The sequence below is a fragment of the Hyperolius riggenbachi genome, chromosome 6 (assembly GCF_040937935.1).
Source record: "Hyperolius riggenbachi isolate aHypRig1 chromosome 6, aHypRig1.pri, whole genome shotgun sequence".
In the NCBI taxonomy this organism is placed as follows: domain Eukaryota; kingdom Metazoa; phylum Chordata; class Amphibia; order Anura; family Hyperoliidae; genus Hyperolius; species Hyperolius riggenbachi.
Window position 1 is genome coordinate 5,912,937 of NC_090651.1, and position 19,453 is coordinate 5,932,389.

Sequence of the window (19,453 nt, forward strand, 5' to 3'; positions counted from 1 at the left end):
TCTGATGGATGTCACCTGTCGGGGGTCGGCTCCTGATCCCCTTGGATTGTGAGAGGGATAGGGAGACTGCCATAGTTCTTTCCTTTTGAACAATGCAGATTGCCTGCAAAAATACTTTCAGCCATAGCCCCTGAACAAGCATGCAGCAGATCAGATGTTTCTGACATTACTGTCAGATCTGACAAGATTAGCTGCATGCTTGTTTCTGGTGTTGTTCAGAAACTACTGATAGATTATAGCACGGACATTAGATTGAAAAGATCTTTTAAAGCGGACCTGAATATACATGTAAAAAAGAGATTTTCTTACCTGGGGCTTCTCCCCGCCCTCTGCAGCCGTCCTGTCCCGCGCCGGTACTCAAAGATCCTCTGGTCTCCGTCCCCTGCAGCTGTCCTGTCCTGCGCCGGTACTCAAAGATCCTCCGGTCCCCGCCCTCTGCTGCCGTCCTGTCCCGCGCCGGTACTCAAAGATCCTCCGGTCCCCGCCCCCTGCAGCCTTCCTGTCCTGCACCGGTACTCAAAGATCCTCCGGTCCCCGCCCCCTGCAGCCGTCCTGTCCCACGCCGGAACTCGAAGATCCTCCGGTCCCCGCCCCCTGCAGCCGTCCTGTCCCGCGTCGGTACTTGATCCTCCGGTCCCCGCCCCCTGCAGCCGTCCTGTCCTGCGCCGGTACTCAAAGATCCTCCAGTCCCCGTCCCCCTGCAGCCGTCCTGTCCCGCGCCGGAACTCGAAGATCCTCCGGTCCCCGCCACGGCTCCATTGCTTCACCGCTGACTTACAAGTGGACAGCCACTGTGCTGGCATGGCTCTGGCTGCGCACATCCTCGTTTGCGCCATGATCATACTGCGCAGGAGCGGTACAAGAAAATCTCTACTGCGCAGGACGCTTCCAGCGATGAGAGCGTGAACGAAGACGCGTGTGGCCAGGGCTGCGCAGGCGTAGTAGATGGTGACCGTCAAACAGTGAGCCGTGGCAAGGGACTGAAAGATCATTCCAGTATGGCGCGGGCACAGGGGGGTGGGGAGAAGCTCCAGGTAAGTGAATCCTTTTTTTTTTCTTCACTTATCACGTCTGCTGGGCCCTTTTCCGCTATCAATCACAATCGGTAAACACTAGCGATTGCGCTTTGTCACTAATTTTTTACGCGATTATGATTGTGATTGTGCATACGCAGAGCCCTTGCATTGGAAAATTGCGTAAAAAATTGCTCGCGATCGCGCTTTGGGCAAAATGGATTCATGGTAGTGGAAAATGCTTACCGCGATTCCTGCGTTAATGGCAACACTTAGCAATTTGTAAATCAGTAGTGTTTTGCGATTTAGCGATTCAGCACACTAGTGGAAAATGGCCCTAAGGGTCAGCAAGTGATGTGATTAACAGAAGGTCTGTTGTATGAATGCATGAAATAAATAACTTTCCCTCCGTAAACACTGTTTATAATCTAAATGTTTGTGAAGCCTCAACCTACACTTGGGCCTCCTCCAGGTTCCCCCTGGCAGAGGGAGGGTTAAACCTGTTTAGTGCCGCCTCTCTGCACATACCTGAGATCTCACCTGGAGGGGCTGTTATCAGAGAAGACACCTCTCCTTCCTGGGTGCAGCCATCTTCTGTGTACAGCATGAAGCACTGTATATTCACTGTCCGGGCGAGCAAGGCGAGGCATGAGGTGTGTGTAGCCTCTCTGCAGGAGCTGAAGGAGAAAGGTAAGGGAGCAGGAGCAATACGACCGCCTAAAGGGAACCTGGACTGTAAGGGTTTATTCACACGAGGGGCGTTTTTGACTTTTTTTTCCTGCGCAGGCGATTTTCAAAATCGCCCACAAAACGCTTCTACAGTGAATCTCTAGGAGAAGGTTCATATCAGCGCGTTGTGCCCGCTTTACGCTTCCCAATGCGGTGCCTGTACCATTTTTGGGGTGATTTGGCTACAATGGAAGGTATAGGAAGGGCGCTAAATGCTCACAAAAACGCTTTGTGGGGCGATTGCGATTTTAAGAATAAATACATTGTATTTATTCTTTTCCGGGTCAAAAAGTTCACTTCCTGACATCAGAGAAACGGAATCGCTCTGCAAAAGCGCTTACAAACTGGTGGAGCGCCGGGAGGGGGGAAAAAACGCTCAAACAAATCGAAAATCGCTCCCGTCAGCAATTTCGATTTTAGATGTGAATGAAGCCTCAAGGCGGCCATACATATAGCACTGATGGGTAGATTCGACCAAGAGACAGATCTCTCTCCAATCTGATTGGAGTAAGATCTGTTGGCTGCCCACACACTGAAGGCCAATTCCCAAACGATTTCAAACTCGCTGCTGTTCCCCTAATGTATAAATGTGTAAGTAATGTGCGCGTTTATACATTACCTGTCCCGTCTGTCTTCTAAATCCGCTGCTATTCCATAGTCGCATACACGCTGACAGCGTAGCGTGTGACATCACACCGGCGTGCTATGCGCCGGCAGCATGTATGGGGTTAACAGAAGAGCGGGGATTCGGAGGACAGACGGACACTGCGACATGGGACAGGTAATATATAAATGCACACGTTACATGTACATTTATACAGATACAGTCGTTGGACGTTTAGTCGCTTTCACCACTCCTTCCGCTATCGCGCTCGCCCTTACCGCTGCACACCCGATCGACCACGACGACCTAACATCTTCCAGCATGTCCAGCCAATATATGCGAACAATTTTGGCCAAAATTGATTGCATTGTCGGTGGGGCATGCACTTGGTGGCACCAATTTTCATCTGATTATAATCGAATTGGATGGTCGATTGGCCGCCAAGTCACCTGATGTATGACCACCATAATGCATTTTCACCTCAGATCCAAGCAATAAAAAGAGCAGGCAAAAAATTGTTCAGCCTCCTGATTGCCAGAGACTGATACCAGCTCAAAATCGATCTTTCTCGATCTGAAGCAGATTGGACATGCCGGAAAATATCAATGGAAATACTGGCTATTGTTGTGTGTGTGTCAATTTCAATCGATATCTAATTGTAAAAATGATCAGAAATCTGGAAAAATCACATGTATGCTAGCTTTCTTTTATATCCAGTTGATTTCAGATTTCAATATCGATCTGATCACTCCCTCAAGTAGTATCTGACTTGCATGGTGTGTATACAGCTGTAGATTGCCACACAATGTGGCAGAACAATCGATCCCTCTCTGATCTGAATCTGATCACGGAGGGATTGAATCCCGTCCACACTGCGCACATATTTTCATTAGATTTCACCATACAATGTATTGAAAGTCGATTGAACCACAGCTTTGCACGATTCTATACAATATGATCGTCTGTCAAACTACCGCTGCTCCCCTGCTGTGTCCAATCCACCAAGTTTTTTCCATCCAATCTGATCATAATTTTGGTAAATTTTTGCTGTGAATCAATCAATTACGATGATTGCGGCTCGTAGCATTATAGAGTGATCAGATCTGCTAGAGAAAATCAAAGCATGTATGGCCTACTTAAAGAGAACCCGAGGTGGGTTTGAAGAATATTATCTGCATACACAGGCTGTATCTGCCTATACAGCCCAGCCTCTGTTGCTATCCCAAACCCCCCTAAGGCCCCCCTGCACTCTGCAATCCCTCATAAATCACAGCCACGCTGCTGACAAACAGCTTGTCAGAGCTGGCCGTGTTTATCTCTATAGTGTCAGTCTGCTGCTCTCCCCGCCTCCTGCAGAACTCCAGTCCCCGCCTGCATCCCTTCCCTCCCTGCTGATTGGAGGGAAGGGACGAGGGCAGGGACTGGAGCTATGCAGGAGGCGGGGGAGCAGCTGAGACTGACACTACAGATGTAAACACAGCCTCACAGCACGGCTGTGATTTATGAGGGATTGCAGAGTGCAGGGGGACCTTAGTGGGGTTTGGGATAGCAACAGAGGCTGGGCTGTATAGGCAGATCCAGCCTCTGTATGCAGATAATATTCTTTAAACACACCTCGGGTTCTCTTTAAAGGACCTCTATTGCGAAAATCTTAACATTTAAAATACATGTCAACACAGACAAATAAGAAGTACGTTTCTTCCGGAGTAAAATGAGCCATAAATTACTTTTCTCCCATGTTGCTGCCACTTACAGTATGTAGTAGAAATCTGACATTACTGACAGGTTTTGGACTAGTCCATCTCCTCATAGGGGGTTCTTAGGATTTTCTTTATTTTTATAGGACAACTGAAGTAAGAAGACTATGGAGGCTGCCATGTTTATTTCCTTTTAAACTATACCAGTTGCCTGGCAGCCCTGCTGATCTATTTGGCTGCAGAAGTGTCTAACTGACACCAGACACAAGCATGCAGCTAATCTTGTCAGATCTGATAATCATGTCAGAAACACCAGATCTGCTGCATGCTTGTTCAGGGGCTATGGCTGAAAGTATTAGAGGCAGAGGATCAGCAGGGCTGCCAGGTAACTGGTATTACTTAAATGGAAATAAACATGGCAGCCTCCATATACAGTGGGTTGCAAAAGTATTTGGCCCCCTTGAAGTTTTCCACATTTTGTCACATTACTGCCACAAACATGAAACAATTATATTGGAATTCCACATGAAAGACCAACAAAGTCGTGTACATGTGAGAAGTGGATCGAAACTCATACATGATTCCAAACATTTTTTACAAATAAATAACTGCAAAGTGGGGTGTGCGTAATTATTCGGCCCCCTTTGGTCTGAGTGCAGTCAGTTGCCTATAGACATTGCCTGATGAGTGCTAATGACTAAATAGAGTGCACCTGTGTGTAATCTAATGTCAGTACAAATACAGCTGCTCTGTGAGGACCTCAGAGGTTGTCTAAGAGAATATTGGGAGCAACAACACCATGAAGTCCAAAGAACACACCAGACAGGTCAGGGATAAAGTTATTGAGAAATTTAAAGCAGGCTTAGGCTACAAAAAGATTTCCAAAGCCTTGAACATCCCACGGAGCACTGTTCAAGCGATCATTCAGAAATGGAAGGAGTATGACACAACTGTACACCTACCAAGACAAGGCCATCCACCTAAACTCACAGGCCAAACAAGGAGAGCTCTGATCAGGAATCCAATCAAGAGGCCCATGGTGACTGTGGACGAGCTGCAGAGATCTACAGCTCAGGTGGGAGACTGTCCCTAGGACAACTATTAGTCATGCACTGTACAAAGTTGGCCTTTATGGAAGAGTGGCAAGAAGAAATCCATAAGAAGTCCCGTTTGCAGTTTGCCACAAGCCATGTGAGGGACACAGCAACCATGTGGAAGAAGGTGCTCTGGTCAGATGAGACCAAAATTGAACTTATTGGCCAAAATGCAAAACGCTATGTGTGGCGGAAAACTAACACTGCACATCACTCAGAACACACCATCCCCACTGTCAAATATGGTGGTGGCAGCATCATGCTCGGGGGGTGCATCTCTTCAGCAGGGACAGGGAAGCTGGTCAGAGTTGATGGGAAGATGGATGGAGCCAAACACAGGGCAATCTTGTAAGAAAACCTCTTGGAGACTGCAAAAGACTTGAGACTGGGGCGGAGGTTCACCTTCCAGCAGGACAATGACCCTAAACATAAAGCCAGGGCAACAATGGAATGGTTTAAAACAAAACATATCTATGTGTTAGAATGGCCCAGTCAAAGTCCAGATCTAAATCCAATCGAGAATCTGTGGCAAGATCTTAAAACTGCTGTTCACAAACGCTGTCCATCTAATCTGACTGAGCTGGAGCTGTTTTGCAAAGAAGAATGGGCAAGGATTTCAGTCTCTAGATGTGCAAAGCTGGTAGAGACATACCCTAAAAGACTGGCAGCTGTAATTGCAGCAAAAGGTGGTTCTACAAAGTATTGACTCAGGGGGCCGAATAATTACGCACACCCCACTTTGCAGTTATTGATTTGTAATAAATGTTTGGAATGATGTATGATTTTTGTTCCACTTCTCACATGTACACCACTTTGTATTGGTCTTTCACGTGGAATTCCAATAACATTGATTCATGTTTGTGGCAGTAATGTGACAAAATGTGGAAAACTTCAAGGGGGCCGAATACTTTTGCAAGCCACTGTAGGTACCCCCAGTATAGGTTAGATAGGAAGGTGCCCCCAGCATAGGTTAGATAGGTAGGTGACTCCAGTGTAGGTTAGATAGGAAGGTGCCCCAAAGTTCCCCAGATCAGGCTGTGCAGAGTGGCGGGGGGGAGTGGGCATAGTGTGGTTAAAAACTCACCTTCCGTTCCGATCCCCGCAGGCACAGCCTCCATCTACTTCCAACTTCCTCCCCTGGCGTCCTTCACATTGGTAACAGCGCCCGGTGTGATGACATCGGTCACGTCATCACAGCTTCGGGGGCGGTGCCCTGGATCAAAGCCCCTAGCGACGTCACTGGTTCACATTATAAACGTCCAGAGCTATCGCAAGCGCAGAGTGATTTTTACTGTGATTTTTGAAGAGCTTTTCCCTGCGATTTACGCTTACAAAAGTGCTTTTCTAAGCGCTTTTGCTGAGCGATTAATTTTGACACTTCCTGACGTCAGTCAGGAAGTGAACTCTTGTACCCGGAAATTAATAAATACAATGTATTTATTTATAAAAGCGCTCGGGAAATCACTTTACAAAGCGCTTTTTAAAGCGCTTTGCAATTTCTATTGAACACAAACTTTATATTGAATACTATACTTTCTATTGAACACAAACGCTCACAACTGGTACATGAAGCGTGTTTGCGATTTCAATGGAAATCATTACACAAGCGATTTTAGGGCGATTTGCAAAATCGACAGCGCTTAAAATAATCAGCAAACGCTCGTAGTTTGAACGACGATGCGTGTAGCTTCTGATAGGCGGTCAGATGTATCTACATCACACAACTGAATACAAACGGCAGAGCTGAACGCTGATGCTTTGATTGGAGCGAATGATCTCCATATTGTGCCCGCATTGTTCTTGGAGGACATTTTGCTGCCTTTTGTTATTCATAGTCGTGTTTCTGGGTAGGATTGTGAGTGAGGCCGCTCCATCCCCGGATGAGAAGGAAGCCCACCCATGGACTTAGGATGCCTCACTGTTTACTGTTCTCCTTCAAGGAGTGTAACTAGAGGGGTGCAGCCCCCACAATCACAGTAGGGGGGACGGAGCTGTTTTGGGGCCCCGACTTCTAAGCCTCTCCTCCCCCGATACAGGGGCCCATCCTTCAGATCAGGAGTTTTGTGGCTGCACTTGTTATGGGCATGGCCGGATTTCAGTCAAGGCCGCATAGGCCATGGCCTAGGGCACCAGGAAAGCAAGGGGCGGGCTGTAGGGTGGCAGTAGTGGTTAGCCTGCCAAACATTTTTCTTGCTACGCTAGGGTTTGCACGTAGAATTGGGTGGCTACAAACAGCTGGCGCTCGGGGGATGAAGGGGCAGCAAATGGGCACTCACAGTGATCTCTGAGCTGCCTGTCACTCACCAAAGAGCTTACAATCGAATCCCTGCCATTACTAATCACTAACTGTCCTTAGAGGAGCCTACAATCTAATCCCTGCCATGTTGGGTGGGACGTTTAGGATGTTGTCGGTCCGGGGGCAGCTGCTGATAGTGGGCCTTGGGTGGTAAAAAGTACAAATGCGGCCCTGGTTATGGGTGTGATGGTCCTGATAGCCACACTTGTTTTATGACCCTTGTGAGATGGGCCCTAAGGCTGTGAGGGGCACCAGGGGGAGGGGTGTGAGATGGCCCCGCCCCCAGGCTGTGAGTGTCACCAGGTGGAGGGGTGTGAGATGCCCCCCGAGGCTGTCAGGGTCACCAGGGGGAGGGGTGTGAGATGGGCCCCCAGGCTGTCAGGGTCACCAGGGGGAGGGGTGTGAGATGGGCCCCCAGGCTGTGAGGGGCACCAGGGGGAGGGGTGTGAGATGGCCCCGCCCCCAGGCTGTGAGTGTCACCAGGGGGAGGGGTGTGAGATGGCCCCGCCCCCAGGCTGTGAGTGTCACCAGGGGGAGGGATGTGAGATGGGCCCCCAGGCTGTGAGTGCCACCAAGTGGTGGCAAGGGAAGGGGTGTGACCATTAGGGGAGGGGGGGTCGGGATCGTAGTTACACCGCTGACTCCTTCAGATGTCTCGAGCAGTCTGGGAGAGGATTCACCAGAGAAGATAACTTCACACCTCCTGCTGTCCAGTCCTTGCAGGTCCTGCAGCTTTTTGCACTGTCAGTTATGTTTTTCTTGGCTTATCTGAAGCCCTTCCTTGTAGTCCAAAAATTGAGATCGAAATAATTCCAGGTTGGTGCAAATTGTTATGCTTATTTTATGCAAATGTATGCAGCTTCAAAACCGACCAGTCACATGTCGCAGTGGTTTCCTTCCATTGGTCCATTTATAAGCTGCATACAGCCAAGATTCAAACCCTAGTCTCCCGTGTCAAAGGCCGGGCTCTTAAAGGGGTTCTGTGGAGCCCTGCAATAAACATAAACAGACACTTACCTGGGGCTTCTATCAGCCCCCTGTAGCTGTCATGTCCCGCGCCGTCCTCCTACGATCACCCGTTCCCTGCCGCCGGTCCTGTTCTAATTACGTGTGTCACGCATCTGTGGCTGCGCGGCCGCGCACGTGCGTGCTCCCGCTCGCGTCTCCGGGAGCTTACTGCACAGGCACAGTACAAGAAAACCTCGTACTGCACAGTAAGCTCCCAGAGACACGAGCGGGAGCGCGCATTATTCATCTTGTTAGACGAATAATTGTCCGGAACCGGCGACGGGAAATGGGCGATCGGAGGAGGACTGCGCGGGACATGACAGCGACAGAGGACTGATAGAAGCCCCAGGTAAGTGTCTGTTTTTGTTTATTGCAGGGCTCCACAGAACCCCTTTAAAGAGGAAGTTTAGCGAAAAGTGGGGAAAATAAGCAATACATTGCAAAGTGAGACGCTAAAAGATAGAAGCGAGATCAAGAAATGATTGATATTCGCTGTGTTATTTATTCTTATTGTTTGACCCACAATCAGCCTGCGTGGTGTCATCTTTACTACTGGCAGACATGAAAAAACAGCACAAACTGCCATTATCTCTATAACCACACCCCCTAACAATGTGATAGGCTAAAAGGTTGTATGTTTGTTTTTATAGACAGAGGGAGATACTGCTTGCTTGGCAGATGAAAAAGCTGTTATTTCCCACAATGCAGCGAGGTTCACAGACAGCAACCCCCCCCCCCCCCCCCCCCCATTATCTATTAGAGAAAAGGAATAGGTTTCTCATGGGAAAGGGGGTCTCAGCTACTGACTGGGATGACGTTCAATTCTTGGTTACGGTTTCTCTTTAACAAGCGCACTATCCAGCCACGCCCACACACTATCCAGCCACGCCCACACACTATCCAGCCACGCCCACACGATAGCCGACTTCTGAGGAAGAGACGTCACATGCTGGAGAGTCTCAAATGTCCCCCAGGCTTCTTCATTCCTCTCACCTCGAAGTTCTTGATGATCCGGTAAATGGTTCCTTCAGGGGGAATATTTGTAGCAGCAATTTAAGGCCAGTTTGATGCAAAGTGACAATGACGACATGCATTTCTATTGAGGTAACCATACAGGAGATTTTCGGCACATCCGTAATTCTCTTATAGCAATCAGTCTGCCCTTCCGATCCAGTCAGGACGGTAGAGGGATTCTAGCTGTACTCAGGGCCGGATTTGTACTCTTTACCGCCCAAGGCCGTTGTCACCAGCCACCCCTGTTCAGTATAGGTAGCGAGATGACCCCTCCCCCTTCCCTCCAGTATAGGTAGTCTGATGACCTCCCCTCCCCCCAGTATAGGTAGCCAGATGACCCCTCCCCCCTTCCCTCCAGTATAGGTTGCCAGATGACTCCTCCCCCCTTTCCCTCCAGTATAGGTAGCCTGATGACCCCTCCCCTCTTTCCCTCCAGTATAGGTAGCCAGATGACCTCCCGTCCCCCCAGTATAGGTAGCCAGATGACTCCCTTAATCCCTCCTCCCCCCTCCCCCCCACCTTTCAGTATAGGTTGCAAGATGACCCCTCTCCTCTTTCCCTCCAGTATAGGTAGCCAGATGACTTCTCCCCCCTTTCCCTCCAGTATAAGTAGCCAGATGACTCCTCCCCCTTCCCCTAGTATAGCGAGCCTGATGACCCCCCAGTATAGGTAGCCATATGACTCCTCCCCCCTTTCCCTCCAGTATAGGTAGCCAGATGACTCCCTTAATCCCTCCTTTTCACACTTCCTTCACTGATAAGAAATTCCAACTATAAAACACTTCCCTAGCAGAAAATGGCTTCTGAGAGCAGGAAAGAGATAAAAAGGGGAATTTCTTATCGGTGAGGGTCACACTGTAGTCACTTCCTGTCTGAGTCAGGACTGAGTCAGCCACTTACATACCTGATATTTAACTCTTTCAGGCAGAGAAAGAAAAAAAGCAACACAGCCTAGTTATTAGTGTGCTAGGCACTGTACATACCCATGTCTATCTCATCGTGTCACTTGTCACTTCGGGTATCCTTTAACTATCTTGACGGTAACCCCGAGTCAGGCTCGGGATGGAATTCTGTAGCTCAGAGTGGTAATCCCGAGTTGGATCCATGGAAGGTGTGTAATGTGCAGGGCTGCCACAGATGACAGATCTATCTAGCAGTATGATTTATAGGGTATAAAAGCTTGTGAAAAAAATGTACCGCTTTTAAGCAATAAAATCTGGAAGTAATCTTACCGCCGGGGGAGTTTTAATGAAGAAAATATACAGCGATATGTCCTAAACCACCATCAGGAAATGCAGCTTATTTAGAACAGAGAGAATACAGGAAATGACAATCCCATAAAAATCACCATCGCAGTATACACACCAGGGCTGTGGAGTCGGTACAAAAATCTTCCGACTCCTCAGTTTCTGAAGCCACGACTCCGACTCCAACTCTGACTCCGGGTGCCCAAAATTTCTCAGATTCCGACTCCTCGACTCCGACTCCTTAGTCTAATATAGGGGTCTCAAACTCGCGGCCCGCGGGCCATTGGCGGCCCTCGGTACAATATTTTGTGGCCCTCGCCAGCAAAAGCAAAAGAGACACGGAAATGAACTATTTTACCTTATAGTTCGCTTCAGTGCTCCCAAGTGATCCGCCACATCCCCGCTGCTAAACGAGGGCTGCAGAGCCCCCAAATCCCCCGGGCAAACATCCACGACTGCGCTGAGGGGCAGAGCTTCCAGCTGTAGCTCTGCCCCTCCTGACGTCAATCGCTGCCTCTCCCCGCCCCTCTCTGTGAAGGAAGAGTGAGAGGGGCGGGCAGAGGCGGCGATCCGCCGCGATTGACGTCAGGAGGGGCAGAACTGAAGCTGAAAGCTCTGCCCCTTCCAGGAAATGTCGGCGGATTGCCCCCCGGGCAGCCCTCGTTTTGCGTCGGGGACACAGCGGATTACTTGTAATGGAAACACTGAAGCGAACTATAAGGTAGGACACGTCATGTTCAGAAGAAATAATTAAAACAGTTAATAATGACATTTGAGGACTTTTTTTTGTGTGAAATCCCTCATGCGGCCCAGCCTCATCCTGACTTTGCCTCCTGCGGCCCCCAGGTAAATTGAGTTTGAGACCCCTGGTCTAATACTTAACAGGGCTGTGGATTTTGTACAAAAATCATGCGACTCCGACTCCTGACTCCGACTCCTCAGTCTCTGAAACCACGACTTCGACTCCGGGTGCCCAAAATTGCCCCGACTCCTCGACTCCAACTCCGACTCCACAGCCCTGATACACACAGTGACATCTTGTGGTTGTTTTACTGTACTGCCCTTTAAAGAGAAACCGTGATCAAGAATTGAACTTCATCCCAATCAGTAGCTGATACCCCCTTTTACATGAGAAATCTATTCCTTTTCACAAACGGACCATCAGGGGGCGCTGTATGGCTGATATTGTGGTGAAACCCCTCCCACAAGAAACTCTGAGGACCATTTTCCTGGCAGTGTCCTGTCTATGAACCTTGTTGCATTGTGGGAAATAGCTGTTTGCAGCTGTTTCCAACTGCCAAAAAAGCAAGCAGAAGCTACATCACCTGCCAGCAGTAAAAATGTCACCATGTGATAAATGTCAGAATGTAAATCAGGGAGAAGAAAGATTTTACAATGGGAAAATACTGACTAAATCATTTATACATAATTATGGTCAAAATGAAGCACTGGAGTTTCTCTTTTAGGTAACTGTAGTTAAACCTCCAACATGCCTCATTTTGCCAGCAGAATCTTCCTGTGAGTACGCGTGGGACATTATTATACCTGAGCACCTCCCGCTCAGCTAAAGCAGGTTTCCAATGATTTATGTGGGATTTATGGGGAATATCGATTTTACGATAAGTCTGCTTTGTGCACTTTGTATGACCGCTACCTTGTGTTATTTCAAGCTCTGCAGGTCCACAAACTGAACGCACTGAAAGTCAGTATTTCTGTGGTCCTGGCAAAAGATGGAACCAGGGTGGACAGTGACGACTTCTTCCTCTGCCTTCCTGACAGCACCGAGTTCATCGCCCTCATCGGGAGCAAGAAATGGGCCCGCACCAGGCCAGGTAGGCGGAGCTATAACCTGGCGGAGGCGGGGCTCCAAAGGAAACCTAGTAGTGACAATGTGGGAAGGCCTAGGTGCTCCTTGTGGGCTGGATTGGTAGCTTTCCAATTAAGTCTGCAGTAACACCGGTTGTCGTCTACAGCCTAAAAAAGCCAAGTAACCCAACCTCTTTTAGGTTTAGAGAGAGTAGGAAGGGTTAATCTTCAGTGTGTTATTGTTGTCAGTGTATCATGTGTGGTGACTTCCTCTACTGTCCTTTGTGTCACCCAGGAGGCAAACAGGAAGTGAGGACATTCTCCCCAACAGGGATACAGAATGCAATGAAATAAACCAACAGAAACTAATTTCCATGTCCACTTTCCCATGAACCTGCCCCGGCCCCTAGTTCCTTAAAAGGAATCCCCCACCTAATGCCTAACCCGAATTCCTTTTCTAAGTGCCTAAACCTAACACCCCCCCCCCAACAAAAAAAAACCTCATCCCCGCTCCTAGTGCCTAACATTAACCCCCCCCCCCCCCCGCCGCCGCCTACATATTAATCCCCCTCATTAACGGTACACTTTTTACTTCAGATTTGATCTTCAACACATTTTTTATGACCGAATTGTACTGTACAGAAAACTGCACCATGTGTGGCGCAAATCGATGTGAAGTGATTCTTTGCTTGATTGGAAAAGGAAAAAATATTACTCCGAAAGTTGGATTTTATGATCGAATTGCAATGTAAAACCTTCTTTAGGCCAAAATCAGATCCGATAAAAAAAAAATCGGAATCCGACTTTTTTTTTTTTTTTATCTGATCTGATTTTGGATTCGGATTAAAAAAATGTTGCTAAGATTTTTAATCGTAATCCAAAATCGGACCTATCAAAAAATCGAAATCACATGTAGTGTGCAAGAGGCCTTAAACAGTTCCGTAAATGGGAACAATCGATGATTGCTTTCCGATTAGTTTTGATCGTTCAAATTGTGTTGAAAGATGGAATCTGAAAGAAAAGTTGTACCGTTAATGGGCACCTAAATACAAACCTATATAGTATCTGGCTGATCGGTTACTATTCCCGCATGAAGTGCATAGGTGTAGAGCTGGGCGCCAGCAGCAGGAGGCCTAACTGATCAGCGTTGGCGTCAGATTCCTGCTAAGCCACACGCCCAAATCATCTGCTCTGTATAAAGGCTCATACACGCATCAGACCATAGTCTTTTGAAAATGAAAGACCACAGACCAATTTTACCCCATTCTATGTAGTATGAGAGCCACACACAGTCTATTCTATGGAGCTGAACTCCCCATCAGACAGAAATCTTTGCAAGATGCTGCACACAAACATGCTGTAGACATTCAACAGATCAGTATCTGCAAAAGATCCGTTCCTGCAAAATGCATTCATAGTCTATGAGATCTGCAGATCATCATACACACCTTGTTTAACTGACATACATCTGCAGATCAGACAATCATCTGCAGATCTGAAAATCCATCCTGGTGGATCTGATCTGCAGATGAATGTCTGTTAAACAAGGTGTGTATGATGATCTGCAGATATCATAGACTATGAATGCATTTTGCAGGAACGGATCTTTTGCCGGAACAGATCTTTTGCAGATACTGATCTGTTGCATGTGTACAGCATGTTTGTGTGCAGCGTCTTGCAAAGATTTCTGTCTGATGGGGAGTTCAGCTCCATAGAATAGACTGTGTAGAGTATGGCTCTCATACTACATGGAAGGGGGTAAGATTTTATCTGATGGGGAGTTCAGCTCCATAGAATAGACTGTGTAGGTGTGGCTCTCATACTACATGGAAGGGGGTAAGATTTCTGTCTGATGGGGAGTTCAGCTCCATAGAATAGACTGTGTAGGTATGGCTCTCATACTACATGGAAGGGGGTAAGATTTCTGTCTGATGGGGAGTGCAGCTCCATAGAATAGACTGTGTAGGTGTGGCTCTCATACTACATGTAAGGGGGTAAGATTTTATCTGATGGGGAGTTCAGCTCCATAGAATAGACTGTGTAGGTGTGGCTCTCATACTACATGGAAGGGGGTAAGATTTCTGTCTGATGGGGAGTTCAGCTCCATAGAATAGACTGTGTAGGTATGGCTCTCATACTACATGGAAGGGGGTAAGATCTCTGTCTGATGTGGAGTGCAGCTCCATAGAATAGACTGTGTAGGTATGGCTCTCATACTACATGGAAGGGGGTAAGATTTCTGTCTGATGGGGAGTGCAGCTCCATAGAATAGACTGTGTAGGTGTGGCTCTCATACTACATGGAAGGGGGTAAGATTTTATCTGATGGGGAGTTCAGCTCCATAGAATAGACTGTGTAGGTGTGGCTCTCATACTACATGGAAGGGGGTAAGATTTCTGTCTGATGGGGAGTTCAGCTCCATAGAATAGACTGTGTAGGTATGGCTCTCATACTACATGGAAGGGGGTAAGATTTCTGTCTGATGGGGAGTGCAGCTCCATAGAATAGACTGTGTAGGTGTGGCTCTCATACTACATGGAAGGGGGTAAGATTTCTGTCTGATGGGGAGTGCAGCTCCATAGAATAGACTGTGTAGGTGTGGCTCTCATACTACATGGAAGGGGGTAAGATTTCTGTCTGATGTGGAGTTCAGCTCCATAGAATAGACTGTGTAGGTGTGGCTCTCATACTACATGGAAGGGGGTAAGATTTCTGTCTGATGGGGAGTGCAGCTCCATAGACTAGACTGTGTAGGTATGGCTCTCATACTACATGGAAGGGGGTAAGATTTCTGTCTGATGGGGAGTGCAGCTCCATAGAATAGACTGTGTAGGTGTGGCTCTCATACTACATGGAAGGGGGTAAGATTTCTGTCTGATGTGGAGTTCAGCTCCATAGAATAGACTGTGTAGGTGTGGCTCTCATACTACATGGAAGGGGGTAAGATTTCTGTCTGATAGGGAGTGCAGCTCCATAGAATAGACTGTGTAGGTATGGCTCTCATACTACATGGAAGGGGGTAAGATCTCTGTCTGATGGGGAGTGCAGCTCCATAGAATAGACTGTGTAGGTATGGCTCTCATACTACATGGAAGGGGGTAAGATTTCTGTCTGATGGGGAGTGCAGCTCCATAGAATAGACTGTGTAGGTGTGGCTCTCATACTACATGGAAGGGGGTAAGATTTCTGTCTGATGGATAGTTCAGCTCCATAGAATAGACTGTGTAGGTATGGCTCTCATACTACATGGAAGGGGGTAAGATTTTATCTGATGGGGAGTTCAGCTCCATAGAATAGACTGTGTAGGTGTGGCTCTCATACTACATGGAAGGGGGTAAGATTTCTGTCTGATGGGGAGTTCAGCTCCATAGAATAGACTGTGTAGGTGTGGCTCTCATACTACATGGAAGGGGGTAAAATTGGTCTGATATCTTTCATTTATCTTTCAAGTGTGTACACACCATAAAGGTTGCTGGAGTCTAATTACTGAATGATTTCCTATTGAGGACATTCCCTAATGATGTCAGCAGGAAGTGAGGAAACTCTCTGACAACAGACGCTCCAGCAGCACGCCATCACTGATCTCAACACAACAAACAGTTCCACTTTAGGCTTCTTGCACACAGGGACGTTACAGGCGCACGTTAGTGCAGCCTGTAACGCTCCCCCAACGCACAGCAATGTAACACAAGTGGGGTATTCACACTGCCCACATTGGGTTACATTGTAACGCAGCAAAGTGCTGCATGCTGTGCGTTCTCCGCGGCTAAGCCGCGTTAGACTGCTTGCACATGCTCAGTCATGTAGGGGGGGAGCGGAGAGCGGCCGGGCACATGGCTAATTAATATTCACTGCACTCAGTGACGTGCAGTGTTTACTTCCTGGAGCAGCCGCTCTGTGCGGTGATTGGCCGGGTGGGACCACGTGATGCCGCAAGCGCACAAGAGTGCGCATCACGGCATCACGGACGCCAGAGTGAGCTGCACAACGCGGCTCACTCCGACGTCCACATTACAGAGCACCAGGCATTGCGTTAGGGGCACGTTATGCGACCTATAACGTCCCCTAAAACGCAACGTCCTGGTGTGTAACTAGCCTTATTCAGAGTATTCAATAAGTGATATTTTTGCTGAGTATTGTGGTTGCTGAAGTGTGCTTCTTGCAGATGGAGGGACGGCATGGATGGACGAGGATCCAGTAGAAGAAACGATGTATACCCCAAAACTGGAACCCTGCAGAGAGGATCCGCCCAATATCTTTCTTTATTCAGAGATGGATGACTCCTCCTCCGATGTGTGCACGCCCACTGCGCAGAGGCAAATACCGCTTGTCTGGGTACGTTTTCTGGCTCCACCCACATAACCCCCTGTCGCACTCCTCTGTGTAACACATTCATGATGTCTTCTGGGGTTAAATTCACACTTGCAGACAGAAAATTGCAGCATTTTACTGCCCTCTACATAGGACCGGTTCTAGAGTTTCTGCTGCCTGAGGCAAACTTGTGAGGATATGTCCCCCCCAGTACAGATAGCGAGTTATAGGTGCCCCCAGTATAGGTAGCCAGATATAGGTGCCCCAGTATAGGTAGCCAGGTATAGCTGCAGCCAGTATAGGTAGCCAGGTATAGGTGCCCCCAGTATAGGTAGCCAGGTATAGCTGCAGCCAGTATAGGTAGCAGGTATAGGTGCCCCCAGTATAGGTAGCCAGATATAGGTGCCCCCAGTATAGGTAGCCAGGTATAGGTGCCCTCTGTATAGGTAGCCAGGTATAGGTGCCCCCAGTATAGGTAGCAAGGTATAGGTGCCCCCAGTATAGGTAGCCAGGTATAGCTGCAGCCAGTTTAGGTAGCAGGTATAGGTGCCCCCAGTATAGGTAGCCAGATATAGGTGCCCCCAGTATAGGTAGCCAGGTATAGGTGCCCCCAGTATAGGTAGCCAGGTATAGATGCCCCCAGTATAGGTAGCCAGGTATAGATGCCCCCAGTATAGGTAGCCAGGTATAGGTGCCCCCAGTATAGGTAGCCAGGTATAGGTTCAGCCAGTATAGGTAGCTAGGTATAGGTGCCCCCAGTATAGGTGCCCCCAGTATAGGTGCCCCCAGCATAGGTAGCCATGTATAAGTGCCCCCAGTATAGGTAGCCAGGTATAGGTGCCCCCAGTATAGGTAGCCAGGTATAGGTGCCCCCAGTATACTGTAGGTAGCCAGGTATAGGTGCCACCAGTATAGGTAGCCAGATATAGGTGCCCCCAGTATAGGTAGCAGGTATAGGTGCCCCCAGTATAGGTAGCCAGGCATAGATGCCCCCAGTATAGGTAGCCAGGTATAGGTGCAGCCAGTATAGGTAGCCAGGCATAGATGCCCCCAGTATAGGTAGCCAGATATAGGTGCCCCCAGTATAGGTAGCCAGGTATAGGTGCAGCCAGTATAGGTAGCCAGGCATAGATGCCCCCAGTATAGGTAGCCAGGTATAGGTGCCCCCAGTATAGGTAGCCAGGTATAGGTGCCTCAGTATAGGTAGCCAGGTATAGGTGCAGCCAGTATAGGTAGCCAGGCATAGATGCCCCCAGTATAGGTAGCCAGGTATAGGTGCCCCCAGTATAGTTTGCCAGTAACCAGCAGCTAGGTCTATCTTTGTATTGATTAATTCTGATCTGCCTTATTGATTGAGATGTGATTTTAGTGAGAGCTCCGCTTTAATATCCTCATGCTTTGCTCATGCAGAAGGAAAACGTGTTGTCTGCCTCAGATATAAATGGAAATGTGCAAAACCAGCCGCAAGCGAAGTGTGAGCCGCTGCAACGCATGAACTTACTAACAAGCGTCTGCCGCCTCGCTAAGGAGAAACTCAGCCCTAAACTGCAGAGGAAACCGCAGAACATCATGGCGCAAGCTAAAGAGGACCTCCAGGGAAACATACAAACCTAACGTCCCACTCACATGTCACCCCAAATCAATGACTTTCTCTTGGAATACGGCTTGGAGCGCGTTTGTAACCGTATTGTTTGTATATTACATATTGTAACATTATTCATTATATCAGCATATTTCCCAGAAAAACAGGGACCCGCCCCTCTTCCTGGCTAGACTGAGGGTAATGGGGAGTTACAGAAACGTATGGTTGTGCCCCTCTTCCCGGCTAGGTTGAGGATAATGGGGATTTACAGAAATACCGGAACCCGCCCCTCCTCCAGGCTAGGCTGAGGATAATGGGGAGGTACAGAAATACAGAGATACACCCCACTTCCCTGCTAGGCTGAGGATAATGGGGAGTTACAGAAATACAGGAACCCGCCCCTCCTCCAGGCTAGGCTGAGGATAATGGGGAGTTACAGAAATACAGGGACCTGCCCCTCTTCCCGGCTAGACTGAGGGTAATGGGGAGTTACATCACTAGTCTGTGCTGGAAAACCTGCGCATAGCAGTCACATGGTCTCTGAGGTGGAGGAGTTATTTTGCGATGGCTGTTACATCACACAGGCCTTGGTTACACTGGAGTATACTGGCTGCTGATAGGAGAGATGTTGGAGGCCCGGAGTGGGTTCTGCCCGCCATTCCCCTCACCCCATCCAGCAAGCCTGTCCTCGTCTGATTTTGTATCTGCAGTGCAGTCAATAAAGTTTTCTGTCTTTTCATGGACTTCAGTCCAGTGCTGTTTCCTAACCCCTGACCTTTAACCCCTTGATGTATGCCACCTAATGATGTCACCACCTCCAAAGCCAAGTGCTGGGAGATCTCCCCACTGTGGGAGGGGAGGAGACGCCTTCACACCTGTTATATGACAGCTGTAATAGATTTATTGGTTAGTAATGAGTGGGAAAAGGAAGGAGATCCAGGTTATTTTTGTGTAACCCAAAGCTGTTATATTTTGGATCTCCCGAGTATATATATATATATATATATTACTCTTCTCAGAATCACTGTGGGTTGTAAATTGAAAAAAGAGTG

General features: G+C 48.2%; 1 protein-coding gene across 1 annotated transcript; it reads left to right on the top strand.

The window, feature by feature from the left end:
* Window positions 1-1,567: 1,567 nt before the first annotated feature.
* Window positions 1,568-19,138, top strand: LOC137522335 (DNA fragmentation factor subunit alpha-like). Its single transcript, XM_068242375.1, has 4 exons — window positions 1,568-1,703; window positions 12,373-12,534; window positions 16,674-16,843; window positions 18,230-19,138. Exons 1-4 carry the CDS (start codon window positions 1,619-1,621, stop codon window positions 18,431-18,433), a joined length of 621 nt encoding a protein of 206 aa, XP_068098476.1. The 5' UTR covers window positions 1,568-1,618; the 3' UTR covers window positions 18,434-19,138.
* Window positions 19,139-19,453: the final 315 nt, after the last annotated feature.